This window comes from Psittacula echo, assembly GCF_963264785.1.
Source record: "Psittacula echo genome assembly, chromosome: 3".
Classification (NCBI taxonomy): domain Eukaryota; kingdom Metazoa; phylum Chordata; class Aves; order Psittaciformes; family Psittacidae; genus Psittacula; species Psittacula echo.
The window spans coordinates 99050962-99072059 of NC_137736.1; the positions used below are offsets into that span (position 1 = coordinate 99050962).

The 21098-nt window shown below is 38.2% G+C and overlaps 1 protein-coding gene across 9 annotated transcripts in view; it reads left to right on the forward strand.

The window, feature by feature from the left end:
* The window catches only part of FNDC3A (fibronectin type III domain containing 3A), a 118547-nt gene that overhangs the window by 40330 nt on the left and 57119 nt on the right, over positions 1–21098 (forward strand). For 7 of the 9 annotated variants that reach the window (XM_080613263.1, XM_080613259.1, XM_080613260.1 and 4 more), the window contains one exon: positions 4347–4422. The exons of 1 other annotated variant lie outside the window; for it this stretch is intronic. In XM_080613263.1, coding sequence (XP_080469389.1) covers positions 4347–4422 — 76 coding nt within the window. Of the gene's footprint in view, positions 1–4346; positions 4423–14298; positions 14877–21098 lie in introns of those variants that run through there. One more of the 9 variants, XM_080613266.1, reaches the window with a different exon arrangement.

The following is a 21098-nucleotide window of genomic DNA, read 5'->3' on the forward strand; positions in this document are numbered from 1 at the left end:
TCATGTAGATCATCATTAAATAACCGTTTAAAGGAAACTGTTTAAAGGAAACTATTTAAAGTCCCAGTGGAAATGACACAAAACTAGTTGCTGACCTAATACTCCCATTTCTTAATAGCAACGCCTTAAGATGTTTTGAACTTGAGACAACATGTTGAGTCAGAGTTGTGTTATCATTGAGAAATTACACTTTTAAATATTACTAGATTCTATTATAATCGGTTATGCTTTAAAAGTGCTTGTGGTATTCTACAGCTTGTATCAAGGCCTCAGTGTCTTAAGTTCACATTATTTTTGTGAAGCCTGTGAAGTCCTTTATTAGAGTTGGTACAGAAAAGAGATTTAGAAAGAGAAATGGCATTTGACAAGTGGCTGTATTAAAGGTGCCTCCCACAGAGATTGACACATCACAAATGAGGTTTTTGCAGATTCTCATAGTTATCTTAGAGGAGCAGGCAACAGAAATCTGAATATAATAATGCATGTTAGCCTATGGATAGCAGAGCTTTAGATGCCTTTAGTAAAGCAACAGGATTTGTCACCAAAAGATTGAAGCATGGGAAGAGAGGCCAAACTATCAGATTTTTCCAAAGCTCTTTGCTTAGTTTGAGCCAACGTGAATGTTTTGCCCAGAAGAGGAAGGAGGTCAAGGTCTAGAATATTCACTGTGAAAGATGAGGGCCTTGGTTTTCATAAGTACTGATGTCATGGTTCATGAAGAGCTTGTGGGCCAATGAGATGTGCAAGCCTGCACCAAGCCACCCACAATGAGATTAAAGAGCTATAAATACTAAGCAATCTGTAGATTTTATTTGCCTAACACATAACGCTGTGAAAGATCCATGTTAACTTTCCCTTTACAGAAATTTTCTTGGATCTTTGATTATTTGTAGCAGACTTCTGTTAGTAGGGAATCTCTGTGAGTGATGGTCCCTAGCGACATCTCTTCTGAACAGAAAGATATCAGTCTCTCTCTGTGCATAGCTTTACCATTTTTTTTTTACCTTTCTTATTTCAAATTGAATCTATTGAGGTGATAAGTGTCAGAAATGTGCTTCTCAAAGCAGTGATTACTTTATGGGGTTCAGCAGTGATAAGGCTGGTCCAGCAACAGTGCTGGTCACATTGACACATATTACCCCAACACAAAGACTTTTGAAGACAGCAGTTCTTTGAACTTCTGAGCCTTGATTCAGACTCTCTTTTGGCACACGTGGCAACAAATACAGCCTGTCTTTGAGCAGTTGGAAAATACAAATGGGAATGCACAATGTAAAAGCAAGGCTGAAAGTGGAGCTGGTGAAATAAGAGTCAGGCATCAAACAGACTTGATAGTCCATTGACAAAAAGGCTCTATTTCCTGCTCCTGAGAACTGAGTGTCTAATTAAGCTTCATTAAGTCAGCGAGTCTCCCCACCCTTTTGAGCAGAATTCGGATGTCCTCAGAGATGTGAAAATCTGATGACATCCCAAGTGTTTCAGAACAGTGCTGGGCTCCATCAGAAAACCTGTTGTCTCATGGCACAGACACTGCTGAAGAGTCTCCCCTCTCGCTGTGTTACCTCAGGGCTGGCATGCTGAGCCTTTACTTTCTCAGACTAGCTGTGAAGAACAAAGTTAAGATATGGGGCTCCCAGCATAAGAAGGATGTGGACCTGTTGGAGCATGTCCAGAGGAGGGCCATGAAGATGCTCAGGGGGCTGGAGCACCTCCTATATGAAGATAGGTTGAAAGCAGGGCTTGTTCAGCCTGGAGAAGGCTCTGGGGAGACCTTAGGGCAGCTTCCAGTATCTAAAAGGGGCCTGCAAGAAATCTGTAGAGGAACTTTTGACAAGGGGGAACGGCTTTAAATTTAAAGAGGGTAGGCTTAGATTAGATATTAGGAAAAAATTCTCCCCTGTGAGGCTGGTGAGGCCCTGGCAAAGGTTGCCCAGAGAACCTGTGGCTGCCCTATCCCTGGCAGTGTTCAAGGCCAGGCTGGATGGGGCTTTGAGCAGCCTGGTCTAGTGGAAGGTGTCCCTGCCCATGGCAGGGGGCTTGGAACTGGATGATCTTTAAGGTCCCTTCCAACCCAAACCATTCTATGATTCTCACATGGGAGAAACTGCTATAAAAGAAAATCAGAAGGCAAAGGGCTCATTTGCTGCAGTTGGGCCAGTGTACGTATTCCCTTGCTCAGATCCACTCTGCTAGCTGGAGCCTCCAGTTTGATTGTCCTGCAGCAGAATTCTGGCGGAAGAAAACCAGCAGGTTGTCAAGGCAACATTATTACTCAGGTTACCAGCCTCTGGCTCCCACAGAGTTAAAAATGGGAACAGTGCAGGAATACCAGTCATCTCCCATTCCCTGTTACTTTAGAAGAAGGAATAAAGGGAATTATACCAGCTGTTACCCTAAAACTTGAGGGCTTTGCAACTTTTTTTTTCTTATAGTTCATATGGTAGAGACCAAGAATATTGAGCTGAAAATTGTACAGATTGACATGTCAGTTGCAGCCAGAATGGTTCCTCCTAGAAGTTAGGGCATACTAACTCAGCTTGGTAAATGCTAAAGACTTGGATAAATAATGGTTCTCCAACCCACATGTAAGAGATGGAAAGATGTTCTTGTGTATTCCTGTGAAGCTTTTAGGTACTTTTGTTCCGGTCTAAGTTTCAAGCTAAAACTTTCAATTGTAGCAGAGAGGGGAAAGAAGATCAATGAGATGTGTCTTCAAAAAGTTATGCCTGCTTGGGGAGTCTGAAAAAGAAATTGTAAGAACTTACCAACTCATATTTCTCTCCTTCATCATGTTCTGAAGGTGATAGCCAGTTGTTAAATTGTTACCTTCCAACACTTCACAATAAACTCTGGCAATACACTGTTTTCTGAAGATTTGTAAGGTTTTTTTTGAAGTTCATATCTAAAATCCTATTGTGTTTAGATTACATTATGGATGCTCACTCTTACTGAATTTTGTATTCAGATGCAAGTTAGAAAATCTGAAAAACTTGTTACCATGTACATAGTGATAGTTAATTGTTTTTTTCTTAAAGAGCCTAAAGCTTCCAGAGACATCTTTCTCCTGTAATAGCACTGTACCACATGAAACAAAGTAGTACTTTTAAAGTGCATGCTCAAAACTGAGCTAAATCAGTATTGAATTGTATATCCCAAGTTAGGAAATGTGAATATCCATCATATCCCGTTGGTGTTGCAGCTATTTTAGGATAGTACTTGCCATCTTTTCATTACTTTGTAAAGTTGCTCTACCAGAGTGGGAGGAATTCGCGTGATTTGTGCCTTTTCCTCACCCTTTCCTTTCTCTCTGGTATTCCTAAAATGAGTAACACTCAAGTTTCCTGGGGTTTTTTTGGTAAACAAGATCAATTTTACTTTCTTTTAACAGAGTAAATTTTTGGCCATAATGTTGAGGAGTTGTGTATATAAAGACAGTCTCTGATTCACATCGGGAGGAATAAACACACTCTATTTAGACACATGCAAGCAAGAGTGAAGAAGAAGGTGTCCAGAAAGGAAATTGTGAAATGCACCTGCTCTTCTGTTGTTTTTCCCCTTTGTTCATCATTTTAGCTGGGTTCTTCATGTTTACAAACTTTTCTGTCAGAGAAAGGGAGGTTTCAAGTGGGAATACAGAAGGCAAAAATGGTTAACAGGCTTCTGCTTTGGTCATGTCAGACTTCCTCTGTTTACTTTGGCTGATAAAAAGTGCTTTGCTATCAGTTCTGCATCGCTTGGGTTTACAAAATTAGGATAAACAGCTTTCCACAAATAAAACTGTACATATGCTTCATGCTGTGCATCTGGTGCACTTACTTAATCATGACTTAAATAATGTTTTATCTTTGATGCATGTACAAACATGCTTGGATCATACCTATAAGGAAGTGACACAGTATTTCCCTCACGTTGAAAACTGTCAAGTGCTTCTGATGAAAATTCAGTCACTGGGGAATTCTAGGCTTCCTTTGGAAACTTCATATAATTGTTTGATTAATGTCAAAGTTAATGTAATTTGTTCAAATAATTTAAGCTGTACAAATAGATTTTTAATTATACTAAGCAGTTGAGAAAATAAAATTTGCACAGGTACTGATTGACTCAGTTGTCTCCTTGGTTCTTTGAAAAATGCTTGTTTAAAAATATCTGTGCTTGTTCTTGCTCTTATCTCTTTTTCTCTGTGGGATGAAGGCAGCAAGCAGTATGAAGTGAAAAATAATATATTTACTAACCAGGGGAAAAAAAGGTTTTTTTCTTTCCCAGTAAAACTTTTTTTTTTTTCTTTTGGTACTTACTAGACTTTTATATTCCTGTGTAATGGTTGTAAACACTCTTTTATTTTTAAGGTTATTCTTGTGCAAGTTAATCCAGGGGAAGCATTTACAATAAGAAGAGAAGATGGACAGTTTCAGTGCATTACAGGTAAAGCTGATACATTTCTTCTTGTATTTCCCGAGACTGCCTCAGGATTAATAACAGGCAATTCATGTTGTTGAAAGTAAAAGACTGACAGAAATTATTTTAAATACAAGAGCTGTTTAAAGACCTAAAAGATTATGTGCTAAGGATCATTGGATTTAGATTTCATTACCATAAACAAAGTACTTTTTCTTATACTGGATGAAATTAAATTTCTTGGGGAGGGGAAGGGGGGGAACATTTTCAGTTTGCAAAGCAAATAGAGAAGTACACTGGCAGCAGCTTTTGACTAACCTCATTCATCATGGAGACCTCAAATTAAAAGCTACAGTTGTTAATTTGGTTTGAGTTTTGATTTTTTTTTCTTTGCTGTCCTGCAGACATTGTTTGCCTGTCCCAACTGTAGCTGTGTTATCCCACTATTAGTTTTTCATTTTATCTAGGGGCTAAATTGCATCCTTTCTGAGTTCTAGCAAGTGCAGCTTCCAAATACAAATGCTTCATCTAAACATAGCATCCCCATACGTAATGGTCAGTTGTTTTCTGTTCTGAATGAAAATAGCTACCAGTTAAGCCTATCTACAGCTGCAAGAAATGAGTAGTCACACTGCTGATCAGAACACTACTTTAATGTGTTACAAGAGTTCCAAGTTACCCACAGATTCAGCTATCAGAACTTTTTTTTTTTGTTTTTTAATCCTACCTATTTTTTTCTTGATGTTGGCCCAGCTTCAACAGATACCATTCTGGGAAGCTGAAGCAAGTATTTTCCAGCTCCTTTCCCCACTCTCTCCAATCTGAGAAGAGAGGAAAGGTCTGGTTTCTAGTGGCTTAGGCAGGTCCTTTGGCTACAAAATAACTGATTAAAAGGACACTTTGGATTGTAATTAAGTTTACATCAACAATTCTTAAAGTTTACATGTCTGTTAGCACCATTTTCCAAAACTTGGTGCTGATTGCATAGTATTGTTGCTTTTGAGCCACAATGAATCAGTGTTGCAGCTTACAGTTCTGTAGGGCTTATTTGAAACATGGTGTGTAATAATTACATGACAATATCAGAGGAAAATATAGGGGGGGTTGCCTTGCAATTCAAGTTAAGGAACAGGTAAGATGTATTTCTGTTGCACAAAACACTGAGGATAGTGGCATGCATTTTAGTTTTTGATTTATTAGATGGGCTTGAGGGGCATAGAATGACTTGACACTTTCCTTGCATGATCATCTTTGAAGCTGGAACTGTGTGATGTACTGCAAAAATACTGAGATCATATATTTATACATATGTTTCTAGCCTTTCATGGTACAGCTTTTATCCTTGCTTGGTCCCTCTTGCTTTCTGAGTAGGCAGCCCACTATTGTGATGTGATTCAGCTACTGATTTCTTCATGCTTTAAATATGAAAGTGAGTGTTAGCAATTATTGGACAGTTGTTCATGGGATTCTCTGGATGTAAACTGAGATATGGTCGTTACAACTTTCCTGAAAAGTGGCACTGGCAATCCAGGAACTTACATCCCAAATCATTTCCACAGCTTTTGCAAACATCCTGTTATATATTCTCCTTGTCCTTTCCCCTTCCAGGAGTCGAAAGTACAGCTTGCAGTTGGTAGTAAACCAATGAGCATAGAGGTTTTTCATACCTGTACATTTACTAACCTTAGCACACAACCTCATTTGCACACGATCTTATGAATGTTGCTTTTCTGGTCTATTCTTGATGCTCCTGAGACATTTCTGTGTTTTGAGTGCTGTGCTGATGGATCTTTCTACTTTTGGGCTTCTTGGTTCTTTCTGGCTTGAAAAAAGAAATTCAGTTAGTAATTGATGCTGTACCTTTCTCATTATATGCATTGCAACTAACGAGGAATGTCTACTTTTCAGTTTTCTGTGTAGAGGTTTGTGTAAAGGGAACCATTTCAGATGGTGTAGAGTTTAGAGTGTGATTTGGTATTGGTGTCCTTTTTGCTCTGCCACAACTTCTCAAACATAGTTTGTCCTTGACTTGGCCACAAAATGGATGACCAGTCTGCAAAACGGGTTACAGCCACGGAAGACTATTGCACTGACTAAAGAAAGCAAACTCACATCAGTTCTCTATTCTTTTCTTCACTGTATGCACTCAGTTATTAGGTTAAAGATGCGGAAATACTTAATGAGTGTGGTTTGGAGGAAACCTTATAAGCATGCAGATATGCTTATTTTTAAAAAGGCATGAAGAAAGCAAAGACAGCTGAAATTTAGTGGAGATGCAGTCAGTGGGAGTTTCATTTAGTCATTATAAGGCTTCTTAATACTTTTTTCCGATCTCAGCTTTTCCTGTAAATATTTACCCATCTTTATACCTTTTTCTGACTGTATTGACTTAAAAGTCTCTGCGAAGAATGCATATTTAGCTTTTTCTGTGGTGTACTATATAAAAATAGGTAGCATTACATACATTAAGCATGTATCTATATACCACTTTGCAAAACCACAGCACAGATTGCCCACAGAAAAGTGGAATTATGTGCAACAAATATATTCCATATTGCTATTAAATTTTTTTGTCTTTTATCACACTCAGAATCCACCTTAAGGAAAAGCATTAGTAGCTTCTTTTAAAGCAAAGATTTTTTGTGAATTGCATTTAATATGTTGTTACAAGTGTTCTTATCTGTCTCAAAATGAGGCTTGTAAAATTTACATACGTTATTCACAACACTTACATACTTATGATAGAATGGTAAGTGACACCAAACAAATATCTCTTAGTTTCTGATGTTTACTCTCTGGAATGAACTGGTTTTGAGAACTTAATTTACTTCATATTCTGTGGTATGTTCAATATTCTACAAATAAAAAGGCTTCAGTTCAGTGCTGAACATAGTACAGTTTTTTTTAAAGAACGGAAAATTTTCAAGTACTATTTTTCTAAGTCTTTATTCTAATCTATACTTAGCAAAATGGTGGCTAACAAACACATTGTCTCTTTGGAGTAAGGTCTTACTAAAAGATATCCAAGGAAAAAGAGAAATAAATTGAGATGACACAAGCATTTGGGATGTTACACGCTGATTACAGAGATGAAAACAATAAAATGTAAATCCAAATTCTTGCAAGGCAATTTCCATGGGCTTATATTGAAATTATGTAACTATAGTATTAAAATGGAAGAATGGAAGCTGAAGGGTAGCAAGCTGCTTCTGGATGTATCCCAAGTAGAAGTACACATACCCAGATACCGTAGTTTGAGTGATCTGGTGAGTCACTCTTCCTTGGATAATTCTAGATCTCTCCTGTGTTTTTTTCCTGGCCAGTTCACCTTGAGATTGCTCTGCCTGCTGAAGTCAATGCGGATTGTTCATAAATGTAGCCATAATGTTAATTCTATTTTTTTGCATCATATCCCTGTCTGTTGGAAACACTAAGATTCTCCATCAATCTTTGCACTGCTCCCATCAGTTATCTTATTTGTAAAGAGAACTATCCTTACTTTGGTTACCCTATAAGTAGGGTAAAACTTCTCAACCTGAAACACGGAGAGTCTGTGTCTCCAGGAGAAAGAGGGGGTGTAAATAAAGTGACTGGTTTAGAGCTGTCCTTGAACCAATGAAGTAATGAAAACTTAAAGCACCAATTAATGGAGAGGCACATGGTGGTTTATTCTGTGAGCTAAGCTTCTGAAGGAAAGTCTGCATTTATACCCAGGTCTCTGTTTACAGATGATCTGTAAAGCTTCTGTTTGGGAGCTATGAGAAGTGAGAAGTGGCTTCTTGACGTAGACCTCTTCCATGGCAGTTAAAATTGGGTGAAAAGGCTTTTAAGATTATTTCCTGTGTTTAAATCAAGCAGTGGTTGGTGAAGGGACCTTTACTCCATGGTGAATCACATTTCTTTATTCTGGTGGAGTTTTAATGACTTAAAATAAGTTGTGTATTTTAATCTTGGTGTCTTACATTTATATTTCTATAAAATAAGAAGTGTGGTTACTTTATATTTCTGTAGTTAGCAATCCTGGATCTTAGTTGCTTTTCTATTGTGTATGTATTTTAACTTAAATACAGCTTAAGTGAGCTGTATTTAATTTAAAAATGGCCATTCTTCTGTTTTTATAAAATATTTCCTTTGGTTGCATAGTGATTTGACTTATAGCAATGATTTCAGCTCCCTCTTGATGTAACTTCAATTTAAACCATTTGTTAGTCTCTTGCTTCCCAAAGTATCTTGCTAGATAGATAGGAAGGTATCTGTCTGTGTATCCATGTGTTAGACCAAACTGTTTGTTTCAGAACAGCTGTTGTCAGTCGATGAAACTGTTCTCACATACTAGAAAGACTTCTGTGGAAACTTTCCTTAAGCCAAAAGTTTCTTCTGTTAAAGGGAAATAATCAGCTACATTACAGTGATTCAGAAAACCTGGTTTGAAATGTATGAATGGGTCTCTTTGTAGAAGTGAATTACTTTGTAGAAGTGAATTAATGATCACTCATTCATGAATTCTTCCTATGACAGAATAAATGAATGAAGATGACTCATCTTGAGCACATTTTATAACAGCCCCAAGTTGCAGCTAAGGGCTATTAAATGTTACTTGACATAGTAAGAGAGACCATGTTCTATATGTCTCTGCAAAGGAAAATTGCCATTTTCATAATAAAATAAGAAAAATTATGTAAATTAGAATGAGTCATAAATACTTCATGCTTTGAAATTAAATGAAGTATCAGTATTAAGGTTAGTCTCTGAGATAAAAGTTAAGCAAGTTTAACCTCATTTTTTCTCTTTAAAATAAGGAAAAAAGTACTTCTGAAAATTGTTTTCAAGGAAGTCAAGAGGAGAAGACGATTACATAAATTCCGAGACTACAGTAGTGAAACACAAACTTCATTCTAAGATTAACTTGAGCTTTGCAACACCAACTTCTGGTTTGGAAGTGGCCTTCAATAGGCACATTTTAGAAGTTGTTTTATAGATGTCTGATATTTCCAGTTACCAACAGTCAAAAACATGGGTATTGATCAGCTGTGCAGGAGCATGACTGCAGAGGAGGCTTGATTCTCTCCTGTGTTGCAGCAAGACAATAAGAAGAGAAAGTGGCCACAAAGTGTGGTTGTAGCAGCTTGATTTGGAGCTATCTCATTCCAAAATAATTACAAGTAGGAGGTGCTCTTTTTATGGGTTAGAGTGATAAAAACAGTGCATGAATGCCCTTGCAAATTTTTTTGAACAGACTTGCCCTTCTGCCTTTTACAGGTAGGTTAGCATAAAAGTTGGATGGAGAAATGGCAAATACCCGTCTGGTAAGGTAAAGAAATAATGATGGATGTAAGCCCTCACTGTAGTGCACGTAGATTGCTCATGTGTTGCTTTTGACATGTAAGAGAAACCTAGTCCATAATTCAAGTATTATTGGCAGGTAAAACTTGACTCTAAGCCCAGCTACTGCAGCTTTTCTAGTGCTACTGCTAGGACTGTGCTGAATTAAAGCTAGCTCGAGTATATCTAATTGATACTGTAGTCGTTTTTACTGTAGAGCACAGGCAGTCTTCACCCTTTTCAGGACCATATCTCAAATTTGTTTTACTAACTCAAATCTTGGAAAGTGGGACAAAACAAGGTCACTCCCCTGACCAGAATAAAACTTAGCAATCCAGAAGTTTGTTTTTTACATCTCTCTCTGCTCTGAGAGTGGCCATGAGAATTAGCCTCATAACAGAGCTCCCTCAGCCTTCTCTGAGAGCTGCCTGACCTTCTTCTCCGTTAAGTCTGATAATTGACCAGGTCTTGGTGTTCCCAGTCTCCTCCAGCCCTTAAAGAGGCAGTCAGGGATGGTGTGAGAAGCTGTTGCTGGAAAAGCTTACTTTATTCATGCTGCTTTTCTGCCGAGAGCAGCTCACATTACTGTTATGCCCACTTTTTTAGGATTATAAATACTAGATTTCTAAAACATGCTATTCCCAGAAAAAAACAAATTTGGCAAAAGTTTTATTAAAAAGCACCTGTTCTATTACCCTCTGCAGCAGCAAATTAAAAACAAACACAATAAAAACCAGATAAAAAGTGAAATGCATTAATTCACATCTCTTTCACAGTGTTGATTGTAGTGTGGCTTAGGGAAAAATTAATTTTCCTGTCATTGATTTCAGTTTAAAATGTGTGAATATCTTTATATGGAGAAAATGTTTGCCTTGGTTATTTTCTCATTCTTCTATTAGATACTTTTCTAACTTTTATTGTATCTTATTTAATACATTGTGAAATATGAATGAGTACCTAACTTACTATATTCATTGTAAGGTGTTCAGTCCGATTCTCCTTTTCTTGTCTTGTTTTCCTGTATATTCTGAGGAGTTCATATTCCCTTGTATCTTCTCTTATGTCCTCTATTCCCTCTTTTCACTACACTGCATGTTCCACACTGCAGACCCAGCCTGACTGTAGGAAGGTTGTGGAGACATTTGTTTGAAATATCAGTGCTTCAGCTGCATACTGAAGACATCTAATTTTAGGTGTCTAAATGTGTGTTTCTATATGTGGCCTTGGATCTAAGCTCCCATTATAACTAGTGAAGATTTAGTCACTAGCTATAGTACAGTCAGTGCTTTTCAGCTGGCATCAGTTTGAACTGAATAGCTCTCCAGGCTCCACTGTCCGTACTGACTGGATATCCACTTGCTATAATGGGAGTTTGAAGTCCTAACTTGCATGCAGACACATAATTTTAGATACCTAAATGAGATGTCTCCATTCTGGAACTAAAGCCTGGCTATATTAAGCTGAAATAAGTAAGGCTTATATCCTGAAAACGCCTAATTTGAGTGGTTTCACAGTTGTACCCGAGACCCTTGTCTGTCCTCAAGCACTTGAACTCTTCGAACTCATCCAATTCCATGAACATCTAGCATCTCACACTTTAAAAGAATGGTACCAGTACTTGGAGGTGCATGTCGGGAATGGAGTTACAGCCCTAAGTTGCAGGTAAAGAATGCCCCTAAAATTTTGTTTCCATGGCTGTAGTCAGTCATGTCTAGCCCACGAGGGTATGAAGGATTAGTTCAGACTGCTGAGATTCTGATGCTACTGTGGCCTGAGCCTGGAATTAGTTGGACGAATCTTGTAGGAAGCATGTTAAGCTTGATAGGTCTGCTTCTGGCAATATTATAATGGTCCCCTGGCATTGCAGCCAGTTCATCTGATCTCTTTTCTGACTGTGCTCTTGATGAGAAAGAAATAGCCCTGTATTATTTGCTTTATGGGGGAGGTAAGAGGGGGAAGTTTATAGTAGGGTCTCTTTTTTGTTTCTAATGTAAGTAGAAAGTTTGTCTAATGTAAGTAGTTAGCAGTTTGAACTGAATCAAAGGTCAGAGATGCTGGCAGAAGAGTTTGAAAAAGATTTAGTTATTATTTTCACTTAATATCCTAATGTTTGGAATAACTTATAATGGCTCATGATGAAAATCATGAAATATGAGATCATTTTTTGTTTCTTAATTGGATGCAATTCAGTTGATTGAAATAATAAAGTTCACAAAGATTGCTGACTTATTTCATTAAACAGAGAAAAAAGTTTCTCAATTTTATTATCTAATTCTTTAAAAACAAATGGTGCTTTTATAGAAACACTGTTTTTAAGTAGGCTTTGCTAGAACTTTATGCATAGAGGACTTTTTGTTACATTCTCTTTCACCACATGTACAGTATGAATACATCCTGGTGTGTCATCTGTTGGGAAAAGCTGCAGATTGTTAGACAAGGCCCCAGGAAATTTCTTTATAGTTCCACCCTGTAAGATTCAAGTCATAGTGCTGCATCCTTAACGTATAGCTGTAGCTGTGACAGTATTCAGATTTCTGCCAAAGAATTACTCTTTACAAAGAAATAGCTTTGAATTAATTTTTATTTACTCTTGTTCTATTTGTACTCCAAGAAGTAGTTGTGGCTGCTTTATCTTGCAGACCTCTGTCAGGCATGTGGTAGCTGTGAAGGGTGGAATACAGCCTGGGAGGGAAACCAAAGTCTTTGAGGCTGTGGAGCACCTCTCCCGGCCATTATTTTTCCAGAGTTCCTCGAGGCAGAGCAAGCTCCCCATTTACACCCAGACTGCCACAACCATGCCAGCAGCTTACAGGACCTGGCATTACTCTGTCTCCATGCTTTCTTCATTGATTCTAAAAGTTGTTTTAGAGACAGAGGGCCCCAAGATAGCAACAGAAAGAGACTAGGTTAGTCTGCCTTTCCTTCATTTTCAGCTGTGCAAGGCTACTGTGTTTTCTGCACAAGTCCAGCAGGTCCAGGTACACTTTTGCCAGAATGTAACTTTTAACTGAATGTTGCAACTCTGAATCCAGGGATTTTTCTTTTTTGGTTCTGATGTTCTATGGGGGTTTTTGTTTGGTTTGGTTTGATTTTTTTTTTGTTTGTTTTGTTTTGTTGTTGTTGTTTTTGTTTTGTTTTTTCTAATGGATGAATCAGCAGCACATGGCTGCATAGATATGGCTGTGCATATGTTATTAGTAGTACATGATAGTAGTTGTCTTTTTTTTTTTTGACTGTTAAATGACTGATGTTTTGTCAGCTTGCCTGACTTACATGATCATGACACTCTTCAGCTTCATTAAAATCATGGTAATATAACTTCCCTTCCGCTTCCTCCTTCTGCAGACAGGCAGCAATCTGTTTTACATCTGAAGCAGTTTATTATCCAAATGAAGGAAAGGAAGAAGAGGAGAAGGATAACAAGGTCATTACAGACATATAGGCTAGCTGTGCACAAATATAAACAGCTTCTGTGTAATGAGAGTTAAAGACCAATTGCAAGCATGTAAATTCTGCCACTTAGAGCCGTTAAGAAAGAGTGTAATTACATGGGGTTGCAAACAAAGTTGGAAAGACCAGATTAACTGGTAGTAAATACAGCTATCTGCAGTGCTGTTCTTATTTTGTTTTTCCCAAAGAGAAGGAAGCTCTTTCTCACACTGCAAAGAGCTTTCCACTTGTCCTTCTGGAAAAAGCAGTTGTCTGGAGTAGGTGCCCTAGGACAGCATCTAAAGAGCCTCAGATCTTTTCAAGTGATTGTACAGCACCCAATAACTTTCACATGGGTGTCAAGTTAATGAATGGTATTAGCGCTACTAGAGAAGCTGACTACACCTTCCTTCTCATTTGATTAATAGCTATTCTGTAAGTATACGGTTTATCTCCTCTGCCTGTTCCCAGTTTGTTTTTCCAGTAGCCTATTCTCCAGCAGTTTCACTTATACTTTCCCTTTGGTGCTCTACACATTTGCCATCACCATAAATACTGTGTATATTGTGTTTCCCTTGGACGATCAGTTGTATTCAAAGGTAAAATGGATGTTTCCTAAAAGGCACCCAAAGAAAGAGCTGCTATAAGAACTATAAATGCCAAACTGATAGTCTATATTATTCATTAATAATTCTTAGAAGGAATTAATATGGAATTGTAGTTTCAATAAGATGTAAGTTACTGTGAGTGGTATCATAAGTAGGCTTCATGATGACCTCTTCATAATGAAGTATTGCAACAACCCTAGAAAAATCTTACAAAATATGGACAGGTCATTTGAAATAGGAGGACTGTGCTGAGCAAAGACCACAACAGGACTGTGGGCTGAGACAAAGTCCCCAAGTAGGGAAAGCCCAATTCCAAAAAGAATCCAAAACCCAAACCAAACTACTAAAGCATGTGGAAACAATCAGAGTCCTAGGAAGAAGGCAGGGAAAGAACTGTTAGGTCCTGGAGGTTTTACTTAATGATACTGCAGCCTTCTGAGAATCAGAATGTAAGGTGAAGATGACAGATAGAGAAAGATGAGCCTATGGAGAGTTGTCAGCCTTTCTCCTTTTCTCTGTTCTTCTCACGAGTTGCATTTAAGATTAGTCTCTTGAAAGAGGGCATCTAGGTGAAGTGCTACTATGTTACATCTTCAGTTGCTTTAGCCTTGAAGAGGTTGTGCTCTGAAAGGCACTGTGTTCTCGGTAGAGTTAGCGTGTTATGGTTTATGCAGCCAGAAGACATCCCAGTATGTGAAACATACTGAAGTTTGCATTTATTTTTACTTTTTGTTAGGTTTTCCATATATTTTGTTTCTTGTTTGGTGGTCAGGCACAGAATTGTTTTGTTCAGTTTTTAAAAAATTAAAAAGTTTAATCTTACCTAGCTTTTAAATTCACTTAAATCTGAAAGCATAGCTGACTTTCTACTCTTATTTTTTCAGAATACATAAAAATTGGTGTGTCTTTCAGACAGATCCTTGGAGTGCCTAAAGGGAATTTGAGAAGATAAACTATTTTTTTTTTTTTCTTAAAGAGATTTTTGTTTTCTTCCCCCCTGAATTTGATTGTAGGGGGTCAAAAGCAGAATGACTGCACTCTGATGTAGTGTGACACTACTGGCAGTACCATTTTGGAGAACATCTGGTGACTAAGCAGTGCATCAATGAGTGAAAATATTTGGTAAGTTACAAGGACAGTCTGAGCAACTGGAACCAGTTAAAGTTCTTCCAGCATGAATGAGTTTTAAAAATCATTTGCTAAGAGAGCTGAAAAATAAAAGTGCATGTTAGCAAACGCTGAAAAGAGATACAGAGGGCTGGCTTGTGTGAGCCTAACTTCCAGTCATTTCCCTGACTTGCAAAGCAAACAGATACAAGGGAACTGCCAAACATGAGGTTCTGAGATTGACTGTTGACAGTTTGATCACTTTTTACTGTGGATTTCTGGCCCATGTGTATTAGAAGAGTGCTATTCTGCACAGGTTGTAAATCTGACATGATATGTATGTAGCCTTTTCAATAAAATATTTGTAAAAGGTCTGGTTTTATGCCTACTACGAGTAAACAATAAAACCTACAAATAGGTTTTATGCCTGCTACACCCTTCTAATTCTTGCTCAAAGAAAGATTGCATTAGAATGGGGAATATGTACCTTGAAAATACCCTATCTTTTCTCTTAATTGCGCTATATGCATTCCCAAGTTTCCTTGCATTCCTTTCCGGCAAAGACATGACACATACTAGACCAGGAATCTTATTCATATGCCCACAGAGCTCTATCTGTAGGTTTTTTCCTCAGTTCATCCTCTCACAGGTCTTTAAAATACCATCCAGAGCACCGATTTGCCATAATAGCCTTCCAACTGCAGATTATAGGATTTCAATATGTTGTTGTTTTGTTTTTCAGTTACTGAGCCTTGTCCTCTCTTCTGAAAAACAGATCTGTTATTTCTGATGGGAAAGAATCCAGTCTCATGTTGGTGACAGTAGTTAAATAGAAGGGTGTTGGGTTTTGTACAGGTGGGGTTTTTTTCAGAAGCACATAAATGTATGTTGCTGGATCATCTTGTGCTGCTGGGTCCGGACAAGTAGTACGTTCGCAGGTAAACATTTCTGCACAGCTTCAGAGGGCTGGACAGAGGTCTGAAGTACTTGAGAACGTGACACATAGAAAAAGAGGCTGAATGTCAGATAAGGTTAAGTCTATATAAGATATAGCTTTGGGGACATGAAGGCAAGTGGGAAGTAAATAGGAGGACTAGAGAACAAAGGTCTAAAGAATTGCAGGTATGCTATGGAGTCTTGAGGCCAGATACCTGCACGTTCCCTGTCTCTGAGCTGCAAAATTCAAAGCATAGTAGAGTGGGTTTTGATTCCTATTTATTTCTGAAGAGCTTTGGCAGAGTCAATATAACTTACTCTTTTGAGGTTTGGGGGGGGGGTTATTTTTTGTTTTTTGGTTGTTGTTTTTTTTTTTTTTTTTTTTGTTCTATAATGGTGGATTAAATAGGAAATAGAAATTGAATGGTAAAGCATGATGCACAGCTAGCCTAGAATGTAACTATATCCCTTAATCACTTGGTAACCAATGCACTTTGATATCTTTGAGCTATCAAGATACTTTAGAAATACTTGTCATTTCATCTGAACAACTCTAATGGCATAGGAAATCTGTATTCCAGAAGTGGTAAAACATCAAAAAGAACATGCCTTAACTGTCTAAAGGAGTGTTATTTAATAGTATCTCTGAACTGGGTGTAATGCAATTATATACAATGCAAGGCCATGCATCAGACTGATAAATTATAGATGGGGATCTCCTCACTTGAAACTTGAGGAGGAGGAAGCAGGCAAGCTGTTTGACTTACAAGATGAGTATGATCTCCAGTATAATGTATCTGTGAAGGTTACTGTGACCATAAAATGCATCAAGGTAGTTGTTGCTAGTATGGCTTAGAATGTTTAGCAGAATTCTGCAGAGACTTCAATTGTAACTTGGTAATTCATGTTTACAAAAGATGAAAGATCATTCCAGGTGTTGTAGAAAAGAGCTATTAAGATACTTAGGAGAATGAGGAGCTTGTTTTATAAAAGAAGAGTAGAAGAGCTTAGTTAGTTGCGCTAAAAATGAGTTTTGATTGGAACAGGTAAGTAAGCACTAGGGATTTAAAAAGAAATAGTTATTGCCAGAGCTGGTTTAGAGCCCAGCTGGATATCAAATGGCTGTGAATAACTTTTATCTAATTACAACAAACTTCCTGGCTGCATAGGAGAGTGGTGCTATGGAACTGCACTCCAGTGAGAGATGTATGTGTAAAAATTGACTGTTTCAAGATCAGTCTTGATGCTTTTACGTAGAATCCATTTATGATAGATCTTGATGTATGATAAAGGGAGAGAGGAATGGAGCTGCAATTGCAGGTGAATAGCCTTGATTCATGAGGTCTTTTTCAGTCCTTGGGCCCTGATGGTCTAGCAAGAGAAAATTTAGGTCTGTATCCAGGCAGTAGTAAAGCAATAAAAAGGTTTCTGCACAAGGGACACTCTTACTTTCCAGCTTTTGAGTGATTTTCTTGTCTCAGCTCCTTAGTAGAGGGATAGATTGATCCATACATAATGTATGCTAAGCAGCTCCACTGTATGCATGTGTCTTTTCCCTTTCTTCTGGTTTGGAATGACAACTTTCATATGACTGAGCCAACTTAGTTGTTTCATCCCTGGCCTCTTGTTTGGCACAGGTAAGTAGATTCCTTACATATTTCTTTCTGGCTCTGCGTTCATTTTGACTGCCAAAGCAGTGGGTATGTTACTTTCTAAAACGTATTTGGTTACAGAGCAAATTGAATTTTAAGAGAATACTGCAATGGCAAGGCTTATCTTTGTGTCTGGACCCTGCTTACTGCTTTACCATATACCTTTCTTTCTGGTAATACATATTTATTAACATCATTGGAAGCTTTTTATCAAAAACAACCTTTGTCATAGATGCTTTTAATGTTTAAGCTTATGTACTTTCCCTGTGTAGTAACTTCCTTGAGATCTGGAAAAAATAATTCCATGTTGAAGGGATCTGTAAAGAGTTCTTTGTGGAGAATCAAGGGGCCTTTGTCACATAAACACCAAAAAGACCAAATTTTAAATTTTAAATCCTAAAATGTGTTTAAAAGATTTAAATAAAAATTTTAAAAGCCTTTGTTAGTTAGCCTGTGATGAGGTGGCTTGGTTTGGGGTGGGTTGGTTTCTTTTTTTCGCTAACACAGGCCCTGAAAAACACTTCTGAATCACTTTCAACAAAAATGTGAGGTTTCAGTGGGAATTGCAGGTGTTTAGTGATCTGTATAATAGTAGAAACATTTCACAACAGAAGAGGCTGCAGGTAGCAACATGGTGCGTTTCTGTGTTGCTGCTGAGTCTGACAGAGAACATCAGTTCTTTTTTATGTGTGATTTTGGGTTAATTGATTTGGGACCAAATTCCTGCAGATTTTTTTGAGCATGAAAATTCTTATGTGTTGACCTTAAGTCATTAGCAGAATCAGAAGTCTTAATCTAAATGTTTAAGTATTTGTCATGTCAGCTGCAATGTTGTTAAGAATTTTCAAGATCTGTGGGTTTTCAGTCAAACTTTTTCCCACTGTCTTCAGAGCATCCCCTCTTTTAGCTGCATTCATAGGCTTATCTTGTTATCACTGAAGAGACAAAGTATGTCTGTGCAACTAACTGTAATCCCAAGGGGTCATGTTCACAGTGTTTAGATTCTACCGCAGTCGTAACTTCAGAGGCTTTTAGCTGCAGAAGTTTCAGGTACAGCCCAGGTCACGCATCAAAAAATGGTGTAATCCTAGCAAGCACATTGAATTTATTGCTTCTCTTGTTTTGACCATGGAATTCTCTAATGCCTGTAATTGAATAGAACATCAGGCTGCAGGGGGGCAGCCAGAAGCTGCCCTCTCAAAGACATGCCAGAGCAGAGGCAATATAGAGACAGTATATAAATGTTGCCTTTCTCTGTCTTCAGAAAGAAAGGCTACTTGTTTACTTGGGCTATATTAACTTTATCATAGAATCACAGAGTGGTTTGGGTTGGAAGGGACTTTAAAGATCATCTAGTTCCAACCCCCCTGCTATGAGACACCTTCCAGTAGGCCAGGTTGCTCAAAGCCCCATCCAGACTAGCCTTGGAGACTGCCAGGGATGGGGCATCCATAACTTCTCTGGGCAACCTGTTCCAGTGCCTCACCACCCTCATAGTGAAGATTTATCCCAAACTGCAAACAGTCTCAGGAAATTGGTTAAAGCAATCACCCAGAGTCGAGGAGACCACAGGTTTTTAGCTCTACAAAGAGTGGAAACCTGTAGCTCCCCAATTCCAGCAGAGTCCCCTCGCCACCAAGCTCTGGGGTATTCTGAGTTTAGGCTTTTATCCATGTTGCCTTTTGGAGGTAGGGCATCTTCACCTCAAAAAAAATGTTAAGATTCTAGAGGGGAAACTACATGGGAAAGAAATGTACCTTTTTCTACTGATGTAATAGCAATTCCTGTAAGATTTAGCTGAAGTCCTGGGTTCTGATTCCCATTTTAAAGGCTGGCTTTGTATTTTCCATTTAGAAGGAGTTAGGCACCATTAGCATGGACGGAAGCTTACTGTGTTTCATTCCAGTTTCTGGTGGCCTGTCTTCAGCAGAGGTGACCCAGGTTATTCTGTAGTGTGCTGTTCACAGCACTTCCCTAGACAGGAACAAGCTGTGGGGTTAATCTGCTTCAGCATAGTGCAGAATTTAGCCTACTTTCTAACTGAACATGAAGACCTCCTTTTCTTGATAGTAGGAATCTACTCTCAGAAAACTTCATGTACTTTACTCAAATTAGACAGAAGAGTGACTAAAGCAGGCCTGAACCACATATCTGCTTGAGGACACGCTCTCTGTGCTTAATGACTTGTGTCATCTGGTATGAGGTGGCTCCCTGATAAATGTGCAGAAGCACAGAGCTCTCCTCCGGGGGCAGCCAGTGAATCACCCTGCTGAAGCCAAGTGTTTGCTTTAGATGCTGTGAAGTATAAGGTGTGTAACATCAGATGTTTTCAGTTTGCTCTTACGTCTCTTTCTTTGTCATGGGATGGTTGTATAACTTGCCTAGAGCTTGTTCCCTACAGTTTGTGTCATGACAGGAGGATTTTGCATTTCCAAATGTCACCTTTTGAATTGTCAGCTTCAGGGACTGTTTTCTTCACTCATGATTTGAAACAAGAATGTGTAATAAAGCATTACTTCAAATTTTATTTTGTAGTTTAGAAACCTGCATCTGAATGTTTGTGGAACTGCAACGTTGGTAGAATCTTTGTTGGTGGACTCAAGTGAATGCCTCTAATGTAGGCATAAAAATAACTGTATGCAGCAAGTCTGAAGAGAGGATTTCCTGTAAGACTAAACTCTCTTTCCAGTTTTGTGTAGTGCTACAGAAGATCTTTCCATCTGACCAGAACAGCACACTCCCCTAATGCAAGAATTACATTTAAGAGAGTAACATTGCAGTGGGACAGAGCTGCTGGATGTGAGGGTTTGTTTTTTTAAAGCAGGAGTTATCATTAACCATTTACCTGTACTTAAGAACAAGTTTTAGCCCTCGTTTTGTACCCTAGAACTCTAGTTGTGAAGCAAATGTCATTCTAGGTTTGCCTAGTTTTCCCTCTTCTGCTAAATCATGTAGATTTACATGGATTATGGGACCTGGATGATGGGACTCCTGGAAGGCTAACGCACCTCATGTCCTGCTAACTTAGTTTTATGTCTTCTGGTTAGGAATGACCACTTCCAAACTGATCTCCTTAAAGAAAGATTTGTGTGGTATTTAGTTTAGACTCTGCAGTTCTATATGGCAAAAATAAAATCTGATGAGAAAACCACAAATTCTAGTGGTAGCAACTGTCAGATGACTAAACGGTAGTTTATCCTGAATATTGTGAATCAAATGGAACATGATTAAGCAGTATGCACAACTATTAAATATCAGTCTGAAAAACTTACGGATCAGTACTGCTCACCATAAGTGCCAATAAATGAGGCTCTCCTTGAGGAAAAGGCTGAGCAAATATGGGATGCAGTTAGATTACAACGAGTGCAGCGTATTTTTCCTGCAAAGAATAAACACATTTTCATCAGTGCTTCTTTCTGTTAATAATAGTATATCACATTTGACTCACTTTGAAATGCAATGATTTATGGTTCACCTGAGTTTTAAATTGGAAGACTACAAGGGAGTGAGAACAATTTTTTGACATAACTCTTCTACATACTTCCAAAGTAATTACCCAGAGTCTAAACCTAAACCAGCAAATGAAATGGAGCAATTTAACAATCTAGGCTGCACAGTACAAAGTCCATATTGTATTTCTGCATTAACT